This window comes from Callionymus lyra, chromosome 4 (genome assembly GCF_982586985.1).
Source record: "Callionymus lyra chromosome 4, fCalLyr1.hap1.1, whole genome shotgun sequence".
NCBI lineage: Eukaryota > Metazoa > Chordata > Actinopteri > Syngnathiformes > Callionymidae > Callionymus > Callionymus lyra.
This window is the reverse complement of record NC_141821.1, coordinates 25,236,485-25,252,393: the sequence shown is the minus strand read 5'-3', so window position 1 is coordinate 25,252,393 and position 15,909 is coordinate 25,236,485. Positions and strand designations below refer to the sequence as shown.

The 15,909-nt window shown below is 45.5% G+C and overlaps 2 protein-coding genes across 4 annotated transcripts; one reads left to right on the top strand and one right to left on the bottom strand.

Moving 5' to 3' along the window:
- The first annotated feature begins 96 nt into the window (after nucleotides 1-96).
- On the top strand, nucleotides 97-8,232 carry kbtbd2 (kelch repeat and BTB (POZ) domain containing 2). Of its 3 annotated transcripts, none has more exons than XM_087789390.1 (4): nucleotides 97-252; nucleotides 1,857-2,345; nucleotides 5,016-5,181; nucleotides 5,242-8,232. In XM_087789390.1, exons 2-4 carry the CDS (start codon nucleotides 2,173-2,175, stop codon nucleotides 6,799-6,801), a joined length of 1,899 nt encoding a protein of 632 aa, XP_087645516.1. In that variant the 5' UTR covers nucleotides 97-252; nucleotides 1,857-2,172; the 3' UTR covers nucleotides 6,802-8,232. The 3 variants fall into 3 exon arrangements, with proteins under 3 accessions (XP_087645516.1, XP_087645517.1, XP_087645518.1); XM_087789391.1 differs by having other exon boundaries at nucleotides 97-279; XM_087789392.1 differs by lacking the exon at nucleotides 97-252 and adding an exon at nucleotides 754-966.
- Nucleotides 8,233-8,911: 679 nt separating this feature from the next.
- avl9 (AVL9 cell migration associated) lies at nucleotides 8,912-15,576 on the bottom strand. The gene is made up of 16 exons (XM_087789393.1): nucleotides 15,364-15,576; nucleotides 13,912-14,032; nucleotides 13,756-13,841; nucleotides 13,566-13,637; nucleotides 12,805-12,894; nucleotides 12,657-12,723; nucleotides 12,491-12,531; nucleotides 12,387-12,425; nucleotides 12,253-12,322; nucleotides 11,772-12,184; nucleotides 11,564-11,698; nucleotides 11,278-11,497; nucleotides 11,083-11,200; nucleotides 10,898-10,951; nucleotides 10,460-10,548; nucleotides 8,912-10,372 (listed from the first exon to the last, which is right to left on the bottom strand). Exons 1-16 carry the CDS (start codon nucleotides 15,445-15,447, stop codon nucleotides 10,209-10,211), a joined length of 1,863 nt encoding a protein of 620 aa, XP_087645519.1. The 5' UTR covers nucleotides 15,448-15,576; the 3' UTR covers nucleotides 8,912-10,208.
- Nucleotides 15,577-15,909: the final 333 nt, after the last annotated feature.

Here is a 15,909-nt window from a genome sequence, read left to right as displayed (position 1 = left end):
ATCGCGACTAGGCTTGTCGTGCCCCGTTCTGGCCAGCAGGTGTCGCTGTTTGTCTTTCCCTCTGCTGCGGACGACTGGCTCCAGCGTATGCGCAGTGTCGCCGCTTGGCCTCCGCTCTTCCAGGCGCTTAAGATGCGCTGAAAAGGTTGTTGGTTCAAGTCTGCTGGATCGAGGCGTTTTTTCCTGGACTCTTTATTATCAGGGACAAGTCCACGGAGGCGGCCGTGGGAGTGGAGTCCACCCGCTGTGACGGTGAATCAGCGTGTTTGTGTTGTTGAAGTGAGCAACTTGGATGCTAACTAGCCCCTCGGCTAACTGTGTAACATTACATCGTCTTTTACTCCCATGTGTTTGACAAAATTTGAAGAAGTAATCCTGGTTTTACACAAATGATTGAATGTGCGACATGGGGGGCGACCGTGCGAGCTGCTCTCTTCGGTACTGACACATCTATATCGTGTTCTGGTTCAGCAGGTTTGTTTTGGGCATGGTGGGTAACGGTAGCTACAGCGCTAAGCTAACTAGCAGGTCAGACATCGGCACTTTTCTTAAACTGTTCAATTTGACTCGTGTTTCATTCTATAAACGTCATTGTGTTTTTCACGCAGGTGGACGATAACCCACTGTTGTAAAAACAATGCCATTTTAGTTTATTTTATATAAAGTTGGTGTTAAGTTAGGACCAATTAGTAGTTAGCAAGCGTGCGAGTTCATGATGGTGTGACGTCACATTCAACGTTCAGATGAAGGATGATGTCACACTCACGATGTCGTAGTTCCTGATAAAGAACATCTGCACTGATAATGATATTTTACCAGGAAGAAGTTCGGAGACAAACGGCCAGTCTTACGGACACAATATAACCAATATGTTTGCAATCGACTCAAGTGTTTTAAGAGAAGCACCACGAGGGTCTCTGGGCACACGACCCTAGCTCTCTTCCTGGATGTGTGGAGAACCTTCTAGTGAGTTGGAGTAATATGCCATATAAACCTACTAGATGGTGAAGTGATGGCTCCTCTTTGAGTCTCAAGTGCGTGACTAAGATAGTAACGGTTTTCTTTTTAGCAGAAGTTAAATGATCGTTTGTTGTCCTAAACTGTTTTTGGTCTTTGCCTGGGTTTGACAATTGGGACTACACAATTTAAACACTTTAGTTGAGTTACATAGAATATAGGTTGGTCTGAACTGAATTGTATATATTTATATATATTAATAAAACAATAAAGATCATCAGCAAAATTCAATGATTTCAATAATTCTTACTGGATACCACCTCTTCCAGCAGAGAGTTGAAAGGGTTAATTTACCTAAAAATAAAACAAGGAGCTCTATATCATAATGGGGTTTGCTCTTATTCCCCTAGATTTCAGACGGAGGAGAATTTTATGAAGTAATAACTTCAAAACACCGTAATGATGAGAGACTTACTGCATCTTGGAGTGTAAGACTTCAACGTTTGAAACGAGTGAGAAAGTCTGGAGAGTTGGGTTTCCACATTAGTTGCCCTTTAAGTCTGTCAATTTGGACGAAGATGAAGGTGAGGGCCACTAAGGTCTAGCCCCTAGTGTACATCATGTAGTTGTAATTTCTATTCGTAGCTGCGTGACACTGTGTTTTAGACCCAGCAGCTGTTGTGTTCACAGCAGTGGCGTTAAGGTGCAAATATGTCCCACAACGGCACGTCATCTGGTGCGGAATCTAGCATATGAGGTGGCGTGCTGGTAAGAAGTAGTTCAGAACAACTTTCCATTGACAGATTGTTGTGATTTGGCAGATCAGTCAAATTTCCGTGTGGTGTGGGTCAGTGGGAGTATCCTGGTGTGAGGCTTACTGTGTTATCTTTTGTTTCCAGACTGGTGCTGATGTCATAGTCCTGCTCCTCTCTACCTCTCCTGGACCTGCATGTTCTCAAGCAAAAAGACAACACGCTCCAAACCCTCGCCTGGTTCCCTCGATCTCTTCCGTCATCTGACGTCTTGTCACGTTCTGCTAAGACGGCCTTCCTACGCTAGAATTGAACCATCCTGTGGTTTCGTTGGACGAGCAGAGGTTCTGCTCAGCCAATTTATCAAAGAACTCATTCTGACATTTTCTTCTGGTGGTCTCGAGTCCGGTTCTGCCGGCCAATTGACTGATCAAAACTGGGGCGCGATTCATGGGATGCAACCATGTCGGATCTCAGTGAGCGCAGGCCGGTTAATACGGACTATGCTGTCTCCCTGTTGGAGCAGCTCAAGTTCTTCTACGAGCAGAAACTGCTGACGGACGTGGTTCTGCTGGTGGAGGAAACAGAGTTCCCGTGCCACAAGATGGTGCTGGCCACGTGTAGCTCGTACTTCAGGTAAGGCCTTTTGAATTTGTCATGAAGTTATGGTTAAAATAAATCTGTTAATATATTGGTATCAACTCACTCTTCCTTATCGTCGTCTTGTTTCTCAAAAACTATCCACACAATTGTTTTGATGATATCTCTTAAAGCTCATGAGCTTTAGTGTACTAAAACATAGATGTGGAATTTATTATGGGAAATTAAAAGCCTTAATTTTATCTCTCGCAAACTACAAGAGTAACCTTGAATTTAATAGAATTGAAACGTGAAAAACATAATAATCTTGTCCTAGGAAGAAAGTGGATGACGTGTTTGTTTTTCAGTGAGAAGCTAACATGTGATGAACCAGCAGTCACTTATGGTGACAGCTGTCACTCGTGTTACTGTCAGTACTCCGTCTTCTGATGCAATCCTTGTCTTTAACCAGGTTTTGTCTTGTACTTCTGTACTCTTGGCCCCAGTGAACACAATTTAGGGGACACAAGATTGTTTATAGTTTAATTTCTTGTTGTGACTGTTGAGTAGCTCACATGAAATATTTCTTGACTTGCCTGCAGAAATAGCCAATCATCTATGACTGGATTCCTTGTTGGTCGTTGAGCACTTTATAACTCTATCTATGTCCGTGAAGGTTCTCATTTATCTAGGTCCTGGTTATCTTAGTAGTTCAAAAGCGAGTCAACTGGACTGTGAGTGAGTTTTAGGAGGACATTTTGCCTCTCATCTGAGTCTTTTTCGATTAACTTGATGTTGTTACATTTATGCACAGTTGCTCTTTGTACTATTCTTCAATTCAGTGCCTGAAACCGGGGTTTAATTGTTAACTGTAGGCACAGAAGGCATAATGACAGATTTTTAATAGTGACAAATTAATTGCAACACAAAAATAAACAATGTGAATATTTGCATGTTAATTGTTGATAAGAAAATCGATACAATGCTATTAAATAACAATACACTATCATGAAGATAAATATCTGTTTAAGTATATGAATATTTTCTACACCTCTAGTACCATATCAACTTTAATCAGGATTGTCACGATTTATTCTCTGTTGATGTTTGACACTTGTTAAAGGGGATTTAAATTATCTAGCTATTAACAGAGAAATTACAAATGATCAAAAATGATTTTGGCTTGTCAAATATGTTCCGGTTAAAGTGTAGATAGTTGAAAAAGTCTTCCACAAAGTTCCCTGTCAACCTGATGTGTGGAGGCATGTCTCCTTAAGTTACAATAAATAATGCAGTGTTGTTCAAGACCGATACAGTGGAAAACGGGAAAGGTTATGTTTCCTTTAAAAAGGCAGAACTTTTTCGTTTCCTCCTGGGAGCAAAATGAATAAAAACCTCAAATAGGAGTCCACTGTGTCCCACACAATGAAAATGTTATCCTCCATTGTATTTCGAAGAAAGCAAATCAGCCTGTGAACATTTTTTCTCTCTCACTGAGTCGCGGTCCTTTTATAAAGGTCTGGTCCACCTGAGAGTAACTGGTGTAAACATGTAGAGTATTAATCAACCCTTAGGGGGGGCTAAAGCCTCCGGCTGGATACCTGCATTTAACCCAGGACTCGCATCATGAGATCAGTGGATAAATGAAGATTTTAAAAACATAGCACTATTTGCAGGCGTTAAATAGCATTTTACACGTTGTAAATATCTGAAAACTAGCTCTTAAGGAGCCCTTTTAGTTGATTGCTCGTTGATCCAATAAATGTTTCAGCGCTCCTGCTTACTTTATTACAAATGATGGACTATGTTGTTCAATTTTATAATAGGGCTGATTAGGGCTGGGTATCGAGTATTTTCGATTTCGATGTATTCTAACAAAAATAAATCCAACATTACACATAATAATGTTGATTTAACCTTTAGAGTGATTTTATAAATATTTAAACATATCGGTTAACATTTTAGATGTCTAACTATAGCCGACACAATAAACCCATAAAATAAAGCTTCACAATAATATCAGTATAAGATAAGTTGGCGTCACATTGATCCCTGTTTCACTCACAAAACTAATGCAACTAAATACATGCAATGCTCTTAGTACATTTATCTGTTGATATTCCAGATATATGCCATTGTTTGTACTCTCAGGCGATGGGGAGTCTGGTGGTGGAGACTTTAAATCAGGCTGTAAAGTTCATGGGCGGACTTCAATGCTGAATACTCGCTAAGAGTCTTGGCAACGCTTAGGATCTTGTGACATTTTTAGCCAGTTTGGCAAAGTTATGTAGTGATTTTTTTTAATCGTGAGATTACATGAGCTGTTCAAAATGATACCAAGCATTCAAAAATAGTAAGAAAAGACAAACCAAACACAAGTAAATATTTGGATTCAACTTTATTATTCCCAAACTAGAATCCCGTTTTAGAATCCAGTTTACGGGTGACTCTATGTCGTCTTCTTCACCAGTTCTGAGCGTGTGACGCCGCCACAAACGGTGTATCAAATCGTGTTCAGTGGATCAGTGTGGACAGCTGGCTTGCTGCTGACGACTGTGTATCGCTTTTAATTGCTTTTTATTTTAACCCAATACAACCTGCAGTATGTGTAGAGATCTGCACACGGCCCTAATCCAGTCCTGTGGTTGTTTTGATCCATTGATCTTGAATCTAGTTTTCTCTTGTTCACTGTGTCCACAAACTTACTCAGTTGTGTCTCTCTTCCAGGGCGATGTTCATGAGCGGCCTCAGTGAAAGCAAGCAGACTCATGTCCACCTGAAGAACGTGGACCCAGCAACACTGCAGATCATCATCACGTATGCCTACACGGGCAACTTGACCATCAGCGACAGCACGGTGGAGCCGCTGTATGAGACGGCCTGCTTCCTGCAGGTGTGTGTGCTTGCATACACCCACACACACAACATCCTCTAACCTGTGTTCTTCTTCCAGGTGGACGACGTGTTGCTGCAGTGCAGGGACTACCTGGTGAAGAAGATCAACGCTGAGAACTGCGTCCGTATGTTGAGCATCGGCGACATGTTCAGCTGCAGCGAGCTGAAGCAGAGCGCCAAGCGCATGGTGGAGCACAAGTTCCCGTCGGTCTATCGCCAGGAGGCGTTCCTGCAGCTGTCCCACGAACTCCTCATCGACGTCCTCAGCAGCGACAACCTCAACGTCGAGAAGGAGGAGACGGTGCGCGAGGCGGCCATGTTGTGGCTGGAGTACAACATGGAGGCGCGGTCTCAGCATCTCTCGTCCGTGCTCAGCCAGATCCGCATCGACGCACTTTCGGAGGTGACGCAGCGCGCCTGGTTCCAGGGTCTCCCTCCGAACGACAAGTCCGTGGTGGTTCAGGGTCTCTACAAATCCATGCCAAAGTTCTTCAAACCCCGATTAGGAATGACGAAGGAGGAGATGCTAATCTTCACAGAGGCTCTGTCCGAGTCTCACGGTGAGGCCCACATCATGCCCTGCTCCGCTCCCACCACTGTGGTCTGCTACAGTCCGCAGGCTGAGAAGGTCTACAAACTCTGCAACCCCCCAGGGGACCTGCAGAAGGTAGGAACCCTCGTCACCCCTGACAATGACGTTTTCATCGCGGGTGGTCAGATCCCGCTCAAGAACTCTATCAACAACCATGGCAAGAGCAGCCGGTTCCAAGTGGTCTTCCACTCGGTGGACAGCTTCTTCTGGTTCGATGCGCAGCAGAACGCGTGGGTCCAGAAGACCCCCATGTTGTGTTCTCGCATCAAGCCCTCGCTAGTCTACTGTGAAGGCTACATCTATGCAATAGGTGGCGATAATGTTGGCGGGGAGCTGAACAAACGGACGGTGGAGCGTTATGACTGCGAGAAGGACGAGTGGACCATGATGAGTCCGCTGCCCTTCGCGTGGAACTGGAGCACATCGGTGGTGGCACACGACTGCATCTACGTGATGACCCACGACCTGATGTACTGCTACTTCCCCCGGGCTGACACTTGGGTGGAGATGGCCATGCGCCAAACCAGTCGCTGCTTTGCCTCCGCCGTGGCCTTTGGAGACTTGATCTTCTACATCGGTGGCCTCCACGTGGTCAGCAACTCGGGGACTCGTCTGCAGACCAGCAGCATCGAAGGGTCGTCGGTTACCGTGGAGATCTACGACGTGAACAAGAACGAGTGGCGCATGGCCGCCAACATCCCCGCTAAGAGATACTCGGACCCGTGTGTGCGCGCCGTGGTCCTGCTCAACTCCCTGTGCATCTTCATCCGGGAGACGCACATGAACGAGCGCGCCAAGTACGCCATCTACCAGTACAACATGGAATTGGACAGTTGGTACCTGCGGCAGCCGGTGCCCGAGCGTGTTCTGTGGGACCTGGGCAGAGACTTTCGCTGCACCGTGGGGAAGCTGTACCCCTCCTGCCTGGAAGAATCCCCCTGGAAGCCGCCGACCTACCTCTTCTCCTCGGACGGAGCCGAGGAGTTTGATGTGGATGGAGAGCTGGTGTCCCTCCCCCACGTATAGCTTTGCACCGCCCGCCCCCCCCCCCCACCACCTTGCCGAACTCACTCTGTACGAGGGGCAGGCTACGGGGCAGGCACCTGGGTGCGATGGGGGGGCTGAGGCGGGTGGAGTCTGAACTCCAACATTCTAGTAACCTGGAAATTTCTTTTGTTAACCGAAACATGTTCAGGTTCTTACAGCCTGTTTCTACCATGTGATGATGATGATGATGACAATGAGGCACTTTCCTGGTTAACCTTCCTGGAGCAGCATCTGTACTTAAAATCCTCCTTGAGGTGTCCAAATGGTCCACTCCCTTACCCCCTTTTTCTACCGCTGTTACACTTAGAATTAGTCTCCCAACCGGGTTCAGGTGGCTGCTGGGTGTTGCACGTTTTCTCATTCAGAAAAGCTTTTGAGTCTTAACAGTAGCTGATCATCTGACAAAAAAAGTGATCCATAATCTTAGCTCATGTGACTCAAACCATCAGAACTCTGGATCTGTAACAACCATTTATGTAAGTAACATTTCCTGACTGACAGACCATAGTCTTGTTCGAGTAAAAAAAAAAAAAAAGGACAACCTGTTGGATTGAATCGTTGCTAACAAAGCCCAAATAATAAGACCATTTTACCACCGTTGTGATAAAGCGCTTTATCAAAGTGAATATGTAACTGTTACCATTAGCTACTGTTAAAAGCAAACGGAATGGACTCGATCTTAAGTCTGTAAAACCTCAAAGAAGTTATGTGTTCAAGATCTTTCTGGTTTTGCCAAATCTGATCTTCCAATGTTATTGGTTTTCGTTACCTAGTAAGAACACAGAACTATCTGGCAGCCATCTTCCCGACCTGGTAGTTTAAGGGGATCCGACGACCGGTCTGGAGATTGTGTTTTCCGGGAAGCGGGTTTGAAGAAGGACTGCAGGTTCAGTCTTTCATAAACTGCTGCTCCACCTGTCACTTTAGCTATAGCTCCCCCTCCTGGCCACTAGCTTCTACACGGCTCTCGTTTTCACCTACATCACCGAAAACTCCAGACTCTTGTTCAAACTCATTCCCACGCTGCTAACGACGTAACCATCTATGTTTCTGAGAGAGGGAGACCAAGTGTCTTTTGTATTAGACTTTTTTTTTTTTATTTAATACCAGACTTTACTGTAGTGTGACTTGTTCTTCTGTCGAACCGAAGTTTCCTGAGAGTTCGGGTTTATCTTGCTGCTGGTTGTTTGTGAGCAGAGAGGGCTGGCCCAGGCTGTTGCTACGGAATCTGTCCTGGCAACCACTAGCAGTAGTGGGGAGGGGGGTGTTCGGTCAGGTTGGCCTTTATAAGAAAACAGGATCATGAGCACGGGTGCTTCATGACATACTCGCATGTTTGGCTGCATCATATTCCTTTGGCACTGTATTTTGAATGAACGTTAATTTATTAAAAAACATACCAAAACGTTCCGACAGACTCACAAGTGTCTTTTTGTCGCCTTTATCAGGTGAGCAGAGCATCGATCACATTCAATGATCTGCTTTACATCGACCAGAAGAAAACATCATTCAAAACTTTCAATGGTCTTATGTACAATGCATTACAGACGCACTCATAAGACACTATGAAGGTTTATCATAATGTATATGATCTTAGAACAATGTTTATAAAGTGGTGGAATTTAATTTGATAACGTTGTTTTGTAATTACAAACGACATTTCAAGATGGCTGTCCTGGTGCTTGGTTCCATTTTAATTTTTTGACGGTCTTAATTTATTTATGAAGTAAAATGTATGTGTGAGCAAATCTGTGTCTTGAAAATTAGAATTTCTTTCAAAGACAGTCACTGTGTCATGAATGTCTATTACCTAAAATATGTTATAAACCTTATAATTCTAAAGTATTATAAATGCATTATGTCTTGTGATTGAGGATTTCTAATGCGTTATAAACAAGAAAGTGTTACCAAAATAAATTTGTGTTCAACACATTTTACAAGATTTAATGTCAAGTCCTGACTCAAGTTCAATATCGACTGCTCAAGGTGTTGACACCTTAAACTTGAGTTCATTGTTAAGTCATTTATTAATTTTGACCTTAGATCTGTATCATTGTAGGTGAAACTTCTGCCAAGATGACACAAATGATCTTATTTGGATTTTTTATTACAGCAATAGAATGTCACTCCTGCAGAAGGAAATATTCAGAGTGTAGTTTAAGACACTCGACTCATAAATACAAAGTAAAAAAAAAAACAGAAGGGTCACGGCTGAAGTGCGGACCGAGCATGCTCATTGGACCATCCTGGAGTAGAGAGTCTGGTCGGGACAAGGGGGGGTGAAGCAGTGACGCCACGACAACCATGACTCACGACAAATAAATACATTTCTTTTTTTAAAGTCACTAAATATACATCTGAAAGAGGCAAAAGATCGGGGCTCTGGGACCTTCAAAGAGGACACAAGGGACACGTTTGGAAAACATGTTGGATGTTTGGTAACGACGCGGAGATCTTAGGGATCAGGTGACCGTGGGACATCTGTGAGGTCACACACACACCCGTTGGGGCCAAAGTAAAAAGGCATAGATCACCAAAAGATAAAGTAAAAATTGAGCATGTCTTTGTATTGCTGGGTTGAATAATTAACTCGTTTATGTGTTTATTTAGATACATGAACAATTTTAGAGAACTTAATAAAAGCTAAATCCTCGCAGCAGGGGACAGACTTCAAAATCAGACCAGAGAATGTGGAAATGTGACACAACAGAAGAATTGCAACGTAAATTAATTGATTGTGAAAATCACAGTTCACTGATATGATCAGTTACTCAAGTAAATTGGCCAATTTATTTATTGTGCTACAATTTAACTTTCAGATTTTCCATTTAAAAACAGCAGCTGCTGATTTCTTTTTTTTTTTTAATAAAGAACAGATTATTTGTGACTTTGATTCTGTAAAATAGTTTTATAGTGCAAATATACAAGTATACTAATTACTAAAAGTAAAACATTTAAATTACGTTTATAAAGTATATAAAATAAAACGTTACCAAGGTCATGGTTGATAAATAAATGCTCCCAGTTAAAATTGTGAAAAGCTAGAGTGCCCCCTGTTGACAACATCGGTAATTACAGGTTGGGAATCTACGTCGTTACCACAACAACCACCGTGTTCTCATTTAGACTGTTGTCAGCGCCATTTTCCCATACAGTCCATGCAGCATCAGCATTCTCTGTACCTAAATTAAAAGTCTTTATAGAGCGCCGACTTCACGAACACACCAGCCGCGAGTTGGTGTCTTGCGCATCACGTCCAGCATGAGAAGAACTGGCAGGAGGTTACGGGTTTGATCTCGACAGCGCCTCACAGTGGGTTGACTTGGTTCTGGTCCGGGACGGCAACCAGCCGATGGAAAAATCCGAAATGTCCAGGTGTCGTCTCCTCAGCAGGTGCGCTTGTCCGGGTCGTCGGACGTGGAGGGGCCCGGTTCTGGACCGGTCGGGCTGTAGGAGGGGGAAGATTCTGGAGCGGTCGGCTGCGACAAAGTGGAAAACCAGGAAGACATGGCGGACTTGGCGCTGGTTAAGGCTCCGCCCACCGACTGACCTGCGGAGAGAAAGGAGTTATATTGTGTTGTTGTTACACAAGTCACTAGAGGATTTTGAGTAAGCTCTTAGCCACATGCTAACTCACCGACGATCTTTCCCGTCTGCACCATGCTGCGGCTCGTGGTGATCATGGCGTTCCCGATCTTTTTCCCACGCTCGCTGTTCTGAACCGAGCTGCGACGGGAAACATCGTGGTCACACACAAGCAGCAGTAAACGACGACAACAGCACGAGACAAGAAAGCATCTTCAGAGAAATGTAAATATCACTTTAGGCCAACATTAGTTTGCAGAGTAGAGTCGAGTTACTCTAGACTCCAGGATGAAACGTGAGCCGCCGCCGCGCTACCAAACAACTCCTGGTTCATATTTTATTTACACGTAGACTTTTTGATGTTATCACAGCATCATTATAGATTCTTCTTGAACCATCTTTCTATTATTGATCACATGTTTTAACCGATTCTCTTCTCTAGATGTCTTTCTAACCACGAAACAATTCACAGGGAAGAAAAGAAACTCACTGAGAAAGTCGCAGTTTGACGTCAGCTACACTGTAGTGACCCTGGAACAGATGACTGACACACACACACACGTTATTACTCATGTCATGAGACACGTGAGAGCACAAAGTGACTGAAGACTTCAGCTTCTCTCGACCACAAGGTGGCGCCAGCAGGTTCTCTGATAAACGGTGTGTGTGACTCACCCGGGCGTGACGGTCGTCATGGCAACATGCTTGTTGCTGAACCAGACCCTGAAGTTGTGCGTGATCTTCCAGGCACTGATGAAGGTGGCGCCGTAGTCGGCCAGCAGGCGCTCATTGTCTGCAGCACCACGGAGAAGCAGGGGTTCCACATGTCAGTCTTAAGGTACTCGTCGGTGTGGACCGGGTCGGTCTTACCGGGCTGCAGGACGGTGGACAGCATCGAGTGCAGGTAGAGTGAGAACTGGGCCCGGATCCATTCGTCTCCGCCCTCCCAGCCTGTCCCGTCCAGAAAGACGTCCTCTCTGTTTTCCGTCACGTGTTTCACCAGGTAGTCGGCGAACCTCAGGTCGGCCGTGGTCAGACTCAGGACCTTCCTCAGCTCGGGGTCATGGATCTGGACCGTCGCATCCTCCACCTGAAGATCAACCACAGGGTCACCACAAAAATCGTGTCTGCCGGGAAGGTTCAGAGTCGGTCGTACCTCCACGATGGCGTCGCTCAGGTGTCTCTGCTGTCGGAAAAGGATGTTGGTCGCCCCGGCAACGAACCCTCGGACCGTCACGTCCGACAGCAGGTGGTGCTGCTGCAGCGCCATGTAGGGGAGACACAGGTATCCCTGGAGGAGGAGGGAGACGGGTCAGTGCGACGGGTCTGGTGCGAGAGCCCAGCGAGAGGAGATGGTGGATGACCTTGGTGAAGATGGCCAGCGGGAGACCGTACTGGTCCTCCTCCAGTCCGGACACCAGGCCCTGGATCACGGCTCCCTGGCAGCTTCCAGCCTGCGGCTGCATCGTGATCGGAGCTCCCGTCTCCGTGTCGAACTTAGCCGTCGGCTCCTTCGGGCCCTCGGCCTCTTTGGGGAGGTCTTCCAGTACACTCGGGTCCAGTGTCTCCCAGTCGCTCTCCGATGACTCCGGCGAGGTTCTGGACGGGGGTTTGAGGAGGTTATTCTCAGGTGACTCCCCGGCGTAGACCTCCGGCGGCGTGCTGGCGATATCAGTGACAGACACCGACACGAACTCCTCCGTCAGACCGCCGTCGTCCGAGACGCTGGACCTCGGACGATAGTGGGACGAGTCCACCAGGCCGTGTTCCATCATGCCTGCGCAGAAACACAGGTCAGCAGGATAAAAGTCTCTGCAGGTCAAAGAGTGGATGTCAGGCACGGACCGGGGAAGAGCGACAGGGTGGTCATCAGAGCCCCCACCAGCCGACTGACCGGAGACACGTAGAAAAGCACCTGCGAACACAACCTGGACATGAGTGTCTGGACTGGGGGTCCGGGGCGACGTGAACCCTCAAACCTTTTTCTCCAGCAGGATGAGTTTGAAGAGGATCAGCACCTGACAAGAGAGAGACAAGAGTTACTGTTGTCGCGACAACCACGGGTCCAGACGTCATCACATACTTTGTGTCGAAATTGAAGAATCAAGTCTCGCGCGGACAGACCTGCAGGACAACAACAGCTTTACAAACAATATATTAACAGCAGGAAGTATCTGTTGAACTCAACAGCACCTCCACGAGTACAGACGGACCAACAAGTGAATATTTGTGCGTGTGAGGGAGAATACCGAGGTAGACTTGAGACCCCTCCAGGCTGGATCCTCCCAGTGACCCGTTCATATGCTCGTAGAGCTCCTGTGGAGAGACAAACGGGTTCAGCCAGAATCACCCTGAACAGGATCACCACGACAAATGTCCGTGACATTAGAGTCTCACCTGCAGGATGGAGATCTGAGAGAAGTCTTTCTCCTCAAAGTAGGCATGAGTGATGAGCTGCAGCTTCGCCTGCAGGAGGCCGAAGAGAGGCTGCGCAACACACACACATTTCAGGTGACAGAGTTCTCTCTTGCTGTGCCTCAAATCGCATACTAGTGTACTCAAAGTTAGTATTTTTAGTGCGTAAGTGCATCTCAATTCTTAGTATGAGAAAATTAAGGGCGCCATGCACACTAAAACGCCCACAAAACTGAGTATTGTTTGACGGACACTAACCACCCTAAACGGCTTCCATCTTCGTGAAGTTTTAAACGGAAGTTACGTCATATATATATGCATATATATTCATATACTTACAGGTGCATTTTCAGCAGCAGTAGAAGGATGAGACATCTTCGGTGCTGATACCAGCTTAAATATCTCGCGAATATTTCGATTCTCATATTTTTCTTTATTTCTTTTTCCAAACTTGCAAAACGTGCTGCCAGCAGGTGTCGATAGCGTTCAAACAGCTGGTTGAAACCATTGTTAAATAGAAGTAGAAGAAGAAGCTGTCGCTTCATTTCCTGTTAAATATATTTGAATCATTACTGGCTTCGCATTTGACAATGAGCAAGGTAAAAGGTCAACAGGACCTCATTATGTTCTGCAGGTCAGACATGAACCCAAGCAGTCCTAACGTTAAACAACTTGTTCACGTTCCTTAAATAATCATTTGAATCAACACACAGAGCGATACTGGGATGAGAAAGAAGACTCACCACTCGACTGAGGACACATACACTCTTCTGAACCGTCTCTCGAGTCACATCAGCCTGTCGGACCTTCAGCATCTGATGGTGGAAATAATTTCTCGTCAGCGGATTAGATATAGAGGTGGTATTAGAGTATTGTGTCACGGACAGCTCAACAGTGACCTTGACTCAAAGGGGTCTTTAGACAGGTTGTTACCTTGGCTTCTATTTGGCGATAGCATGAAACCCCGTAAACACATTTCATATCGCCGCCAAGTGGTGGAAGGTGGAAGTACACCGTGTCTGCAACACAAACACTGTCTGAGTTTTGTACATAAAACGAAAAAAGCAAGCACTGGTGTGTGTTTCTCACCCTCCTGGAAGTTGTGTGCACCGTCAGGCAGGGCCAGGAAGGGCAAATACTTCCACTCCTCTGGCACCAGGTTACTGTCGTGACCTTCGTCCGGAAGCAGCGGCGGGTATGAAAACTCCACCTGGCAATGAACCTTAGGTTAGGTTAGGTAGAACTTTCATGAAATAGTTGTTTTCCAATTAGCCACAGCAAATACAGCAATTTTAAATAAAAAATAAATAAAAATAAAATAAGAACAAAGAGAAATAAAGAGAAAGAACAAGATGATACAATCCAAGTCTAAGATAAAGAACATAAGATTAAAAAAAATAACAAAGACAAAGGATACAAAGACTAACATAGAACAGACCATCATGATACTTTTACTCCACTCCTCCCCCGTACTCAGAATTGTACAATTTAATAGCCCGAGGAATGAATGAGTCCTTCATTCTATTAGTGTTGCATCATGGGAGGAGCATTGGTGCTCAATCTGTTTCTCTGCTCACTGATGACAGTGTTCAGAGGATGACTTTCATCATCCATGATGGACAGTAGTTTGTTCAGTGATCTCCTCTCAGCTCTTATTAATGTAAACACTCAAAGTGTATTTGTCGTAAACACTATAGACGAGAGAACTATGCCTGAGAACCAACATATCACGCTGGGCTGAGAAACTTCTAGAAAACCACAGAAATGTCATAAATAAGCAGCTTCATCAAAACAAAACACCACAATGACAAAAGGTGTATACTTGATCAGAGCTAGACACATCCAGACACACACACAAACCACCACTAAAACACTCGTTGCATAGGAAATAAAAAGAAGTCAAACACCCACATGGGCTCATGTTGCTCATTACCTCCTGCCAGGCACAGCAGGGACAGGTAAAGTGGGCGGGGCAACGATGTCTGCTGACCCCCTAAGGGGGGTCTTTTGTGTGGTCTTCTTGGAGAGTCTTTGTTGAGCTGTCGCTCCCGGGCCAACAGCAACAGCAGTGAATAATTCACAGTGAGTAGGACAGATGTCTCACACACACACACCTTCGTCGTGCAGGTTCAAATATCACGTGACAGCTAAACTGCCACTCTTGGTAGAACAGGTTCACTGAACTCAGTAACCACAAGATACTTTTTACAGCAGGTTTTTAATGGGGGACGAGTTAAGAGACAGTTCCATGTCATGATATTAACTAAAACCTGTTCTGCTACTCCTGGTTTACTTCTTAACCTCTGACCTTCTTGACTGGTGATGTTCGGCTGGACAATAGTCTCGTAAGAACCAGCGCAGATGTTATATAACAACAGAGGTCAGCTGACTGCTGCTGCAGGAAGCGAGCTTCCACCCGGACACCAGAACACTTCATCAGATCGATGTCACGGTCTGTCTCTAAACCCCACGTACGTTCCGCAGATAGCTCGCCTGGTAGCAGCTGTTAGCATGTGTTAGTTAGCATGTGATAGCATGTACCTGGCAGCCCTTCTTATGGTGAAATCCCACCACGACGATGTGCAGCACCGGCCCCCGCGAGTCGTCCCTGCCGTGGGAGTCCATGGCCCGGCCCGTTTATCAGGCGGTTCCGGACGGGGAGAGTGAAGCCAGAGAGCAGCGACAGCGTCTGTCCGCAAACAAGAAACACAACAGAAACACAACACGAGCACTGCCTGGGGTTCCTGACAAAGATTACCCAGGAAGAGAGAGGTATCCTCCCAACACTTCCGGTGTCTTCAGCATGTCACTTGTTCGCAGCACTTATGTTTACTTATCATTCTGAACTCGTGGAAACATAATTCAATACATATTAAAATATCGGTTATCGGTTGTTCAACATAGAACGTTCTTAATATATCAGAGAAGTTGGAAACTGTCCTGGACATGAGTTGTTCTCGCCTCCTGCAACAGAGGATGGAAGCATCTCAACTATTTCGTCTTTGGCCCCGGAGGCTATGACGTCATGATTTTGCCAACATTTCTGAATCAGAAATGATTAAAGTTATATATTTTTAAATTCAAGAA

Coding starts and splice junctions, on each gene's coding strand:
- kbtbd2 (XM_087789390.1), top strand. CDS start 2,173: ATGTCGGATCTCAGTGAGCGCAGGCCGGTTAATACGGACTATGCTGTC. Junction 2,346..5,015: donor ACGTGTAGCTCGTACTTCAG/GTAAGGCCTTTT, acceptor TCTCTCTTCCAG/GGCGATGTTCATGAGCGGCC. Junction 5,182..5,241: donor AGACGGCCTGCTTCCTGCAG/GTGTGTGTGCTT, acceptor TTCTTCTTCCAG/GTGGACGACGTGTTGCTGCA.
- avl9 (XM_087789393.1), bottom strand. CDS start 15,447: ATGGACTCCCACGGCAGGGACGACTCGCGGGGGCCGGTGCTGCACATC. Junction 12,724..12,804: donor CTCAGATCTCCATCCTGCAG/GTGAGACTCTAA, acceptor GTCTCTCCACAG/GAGCTCTACGAGCATATGAA. Junction 12,532..12,656: donor GGGGTCTCAAGTCTACCTCG/GTATTCTCCCTC, acceptor GTTGTCCTGCAG/GTCTGTCCGCGCGAGACTTG.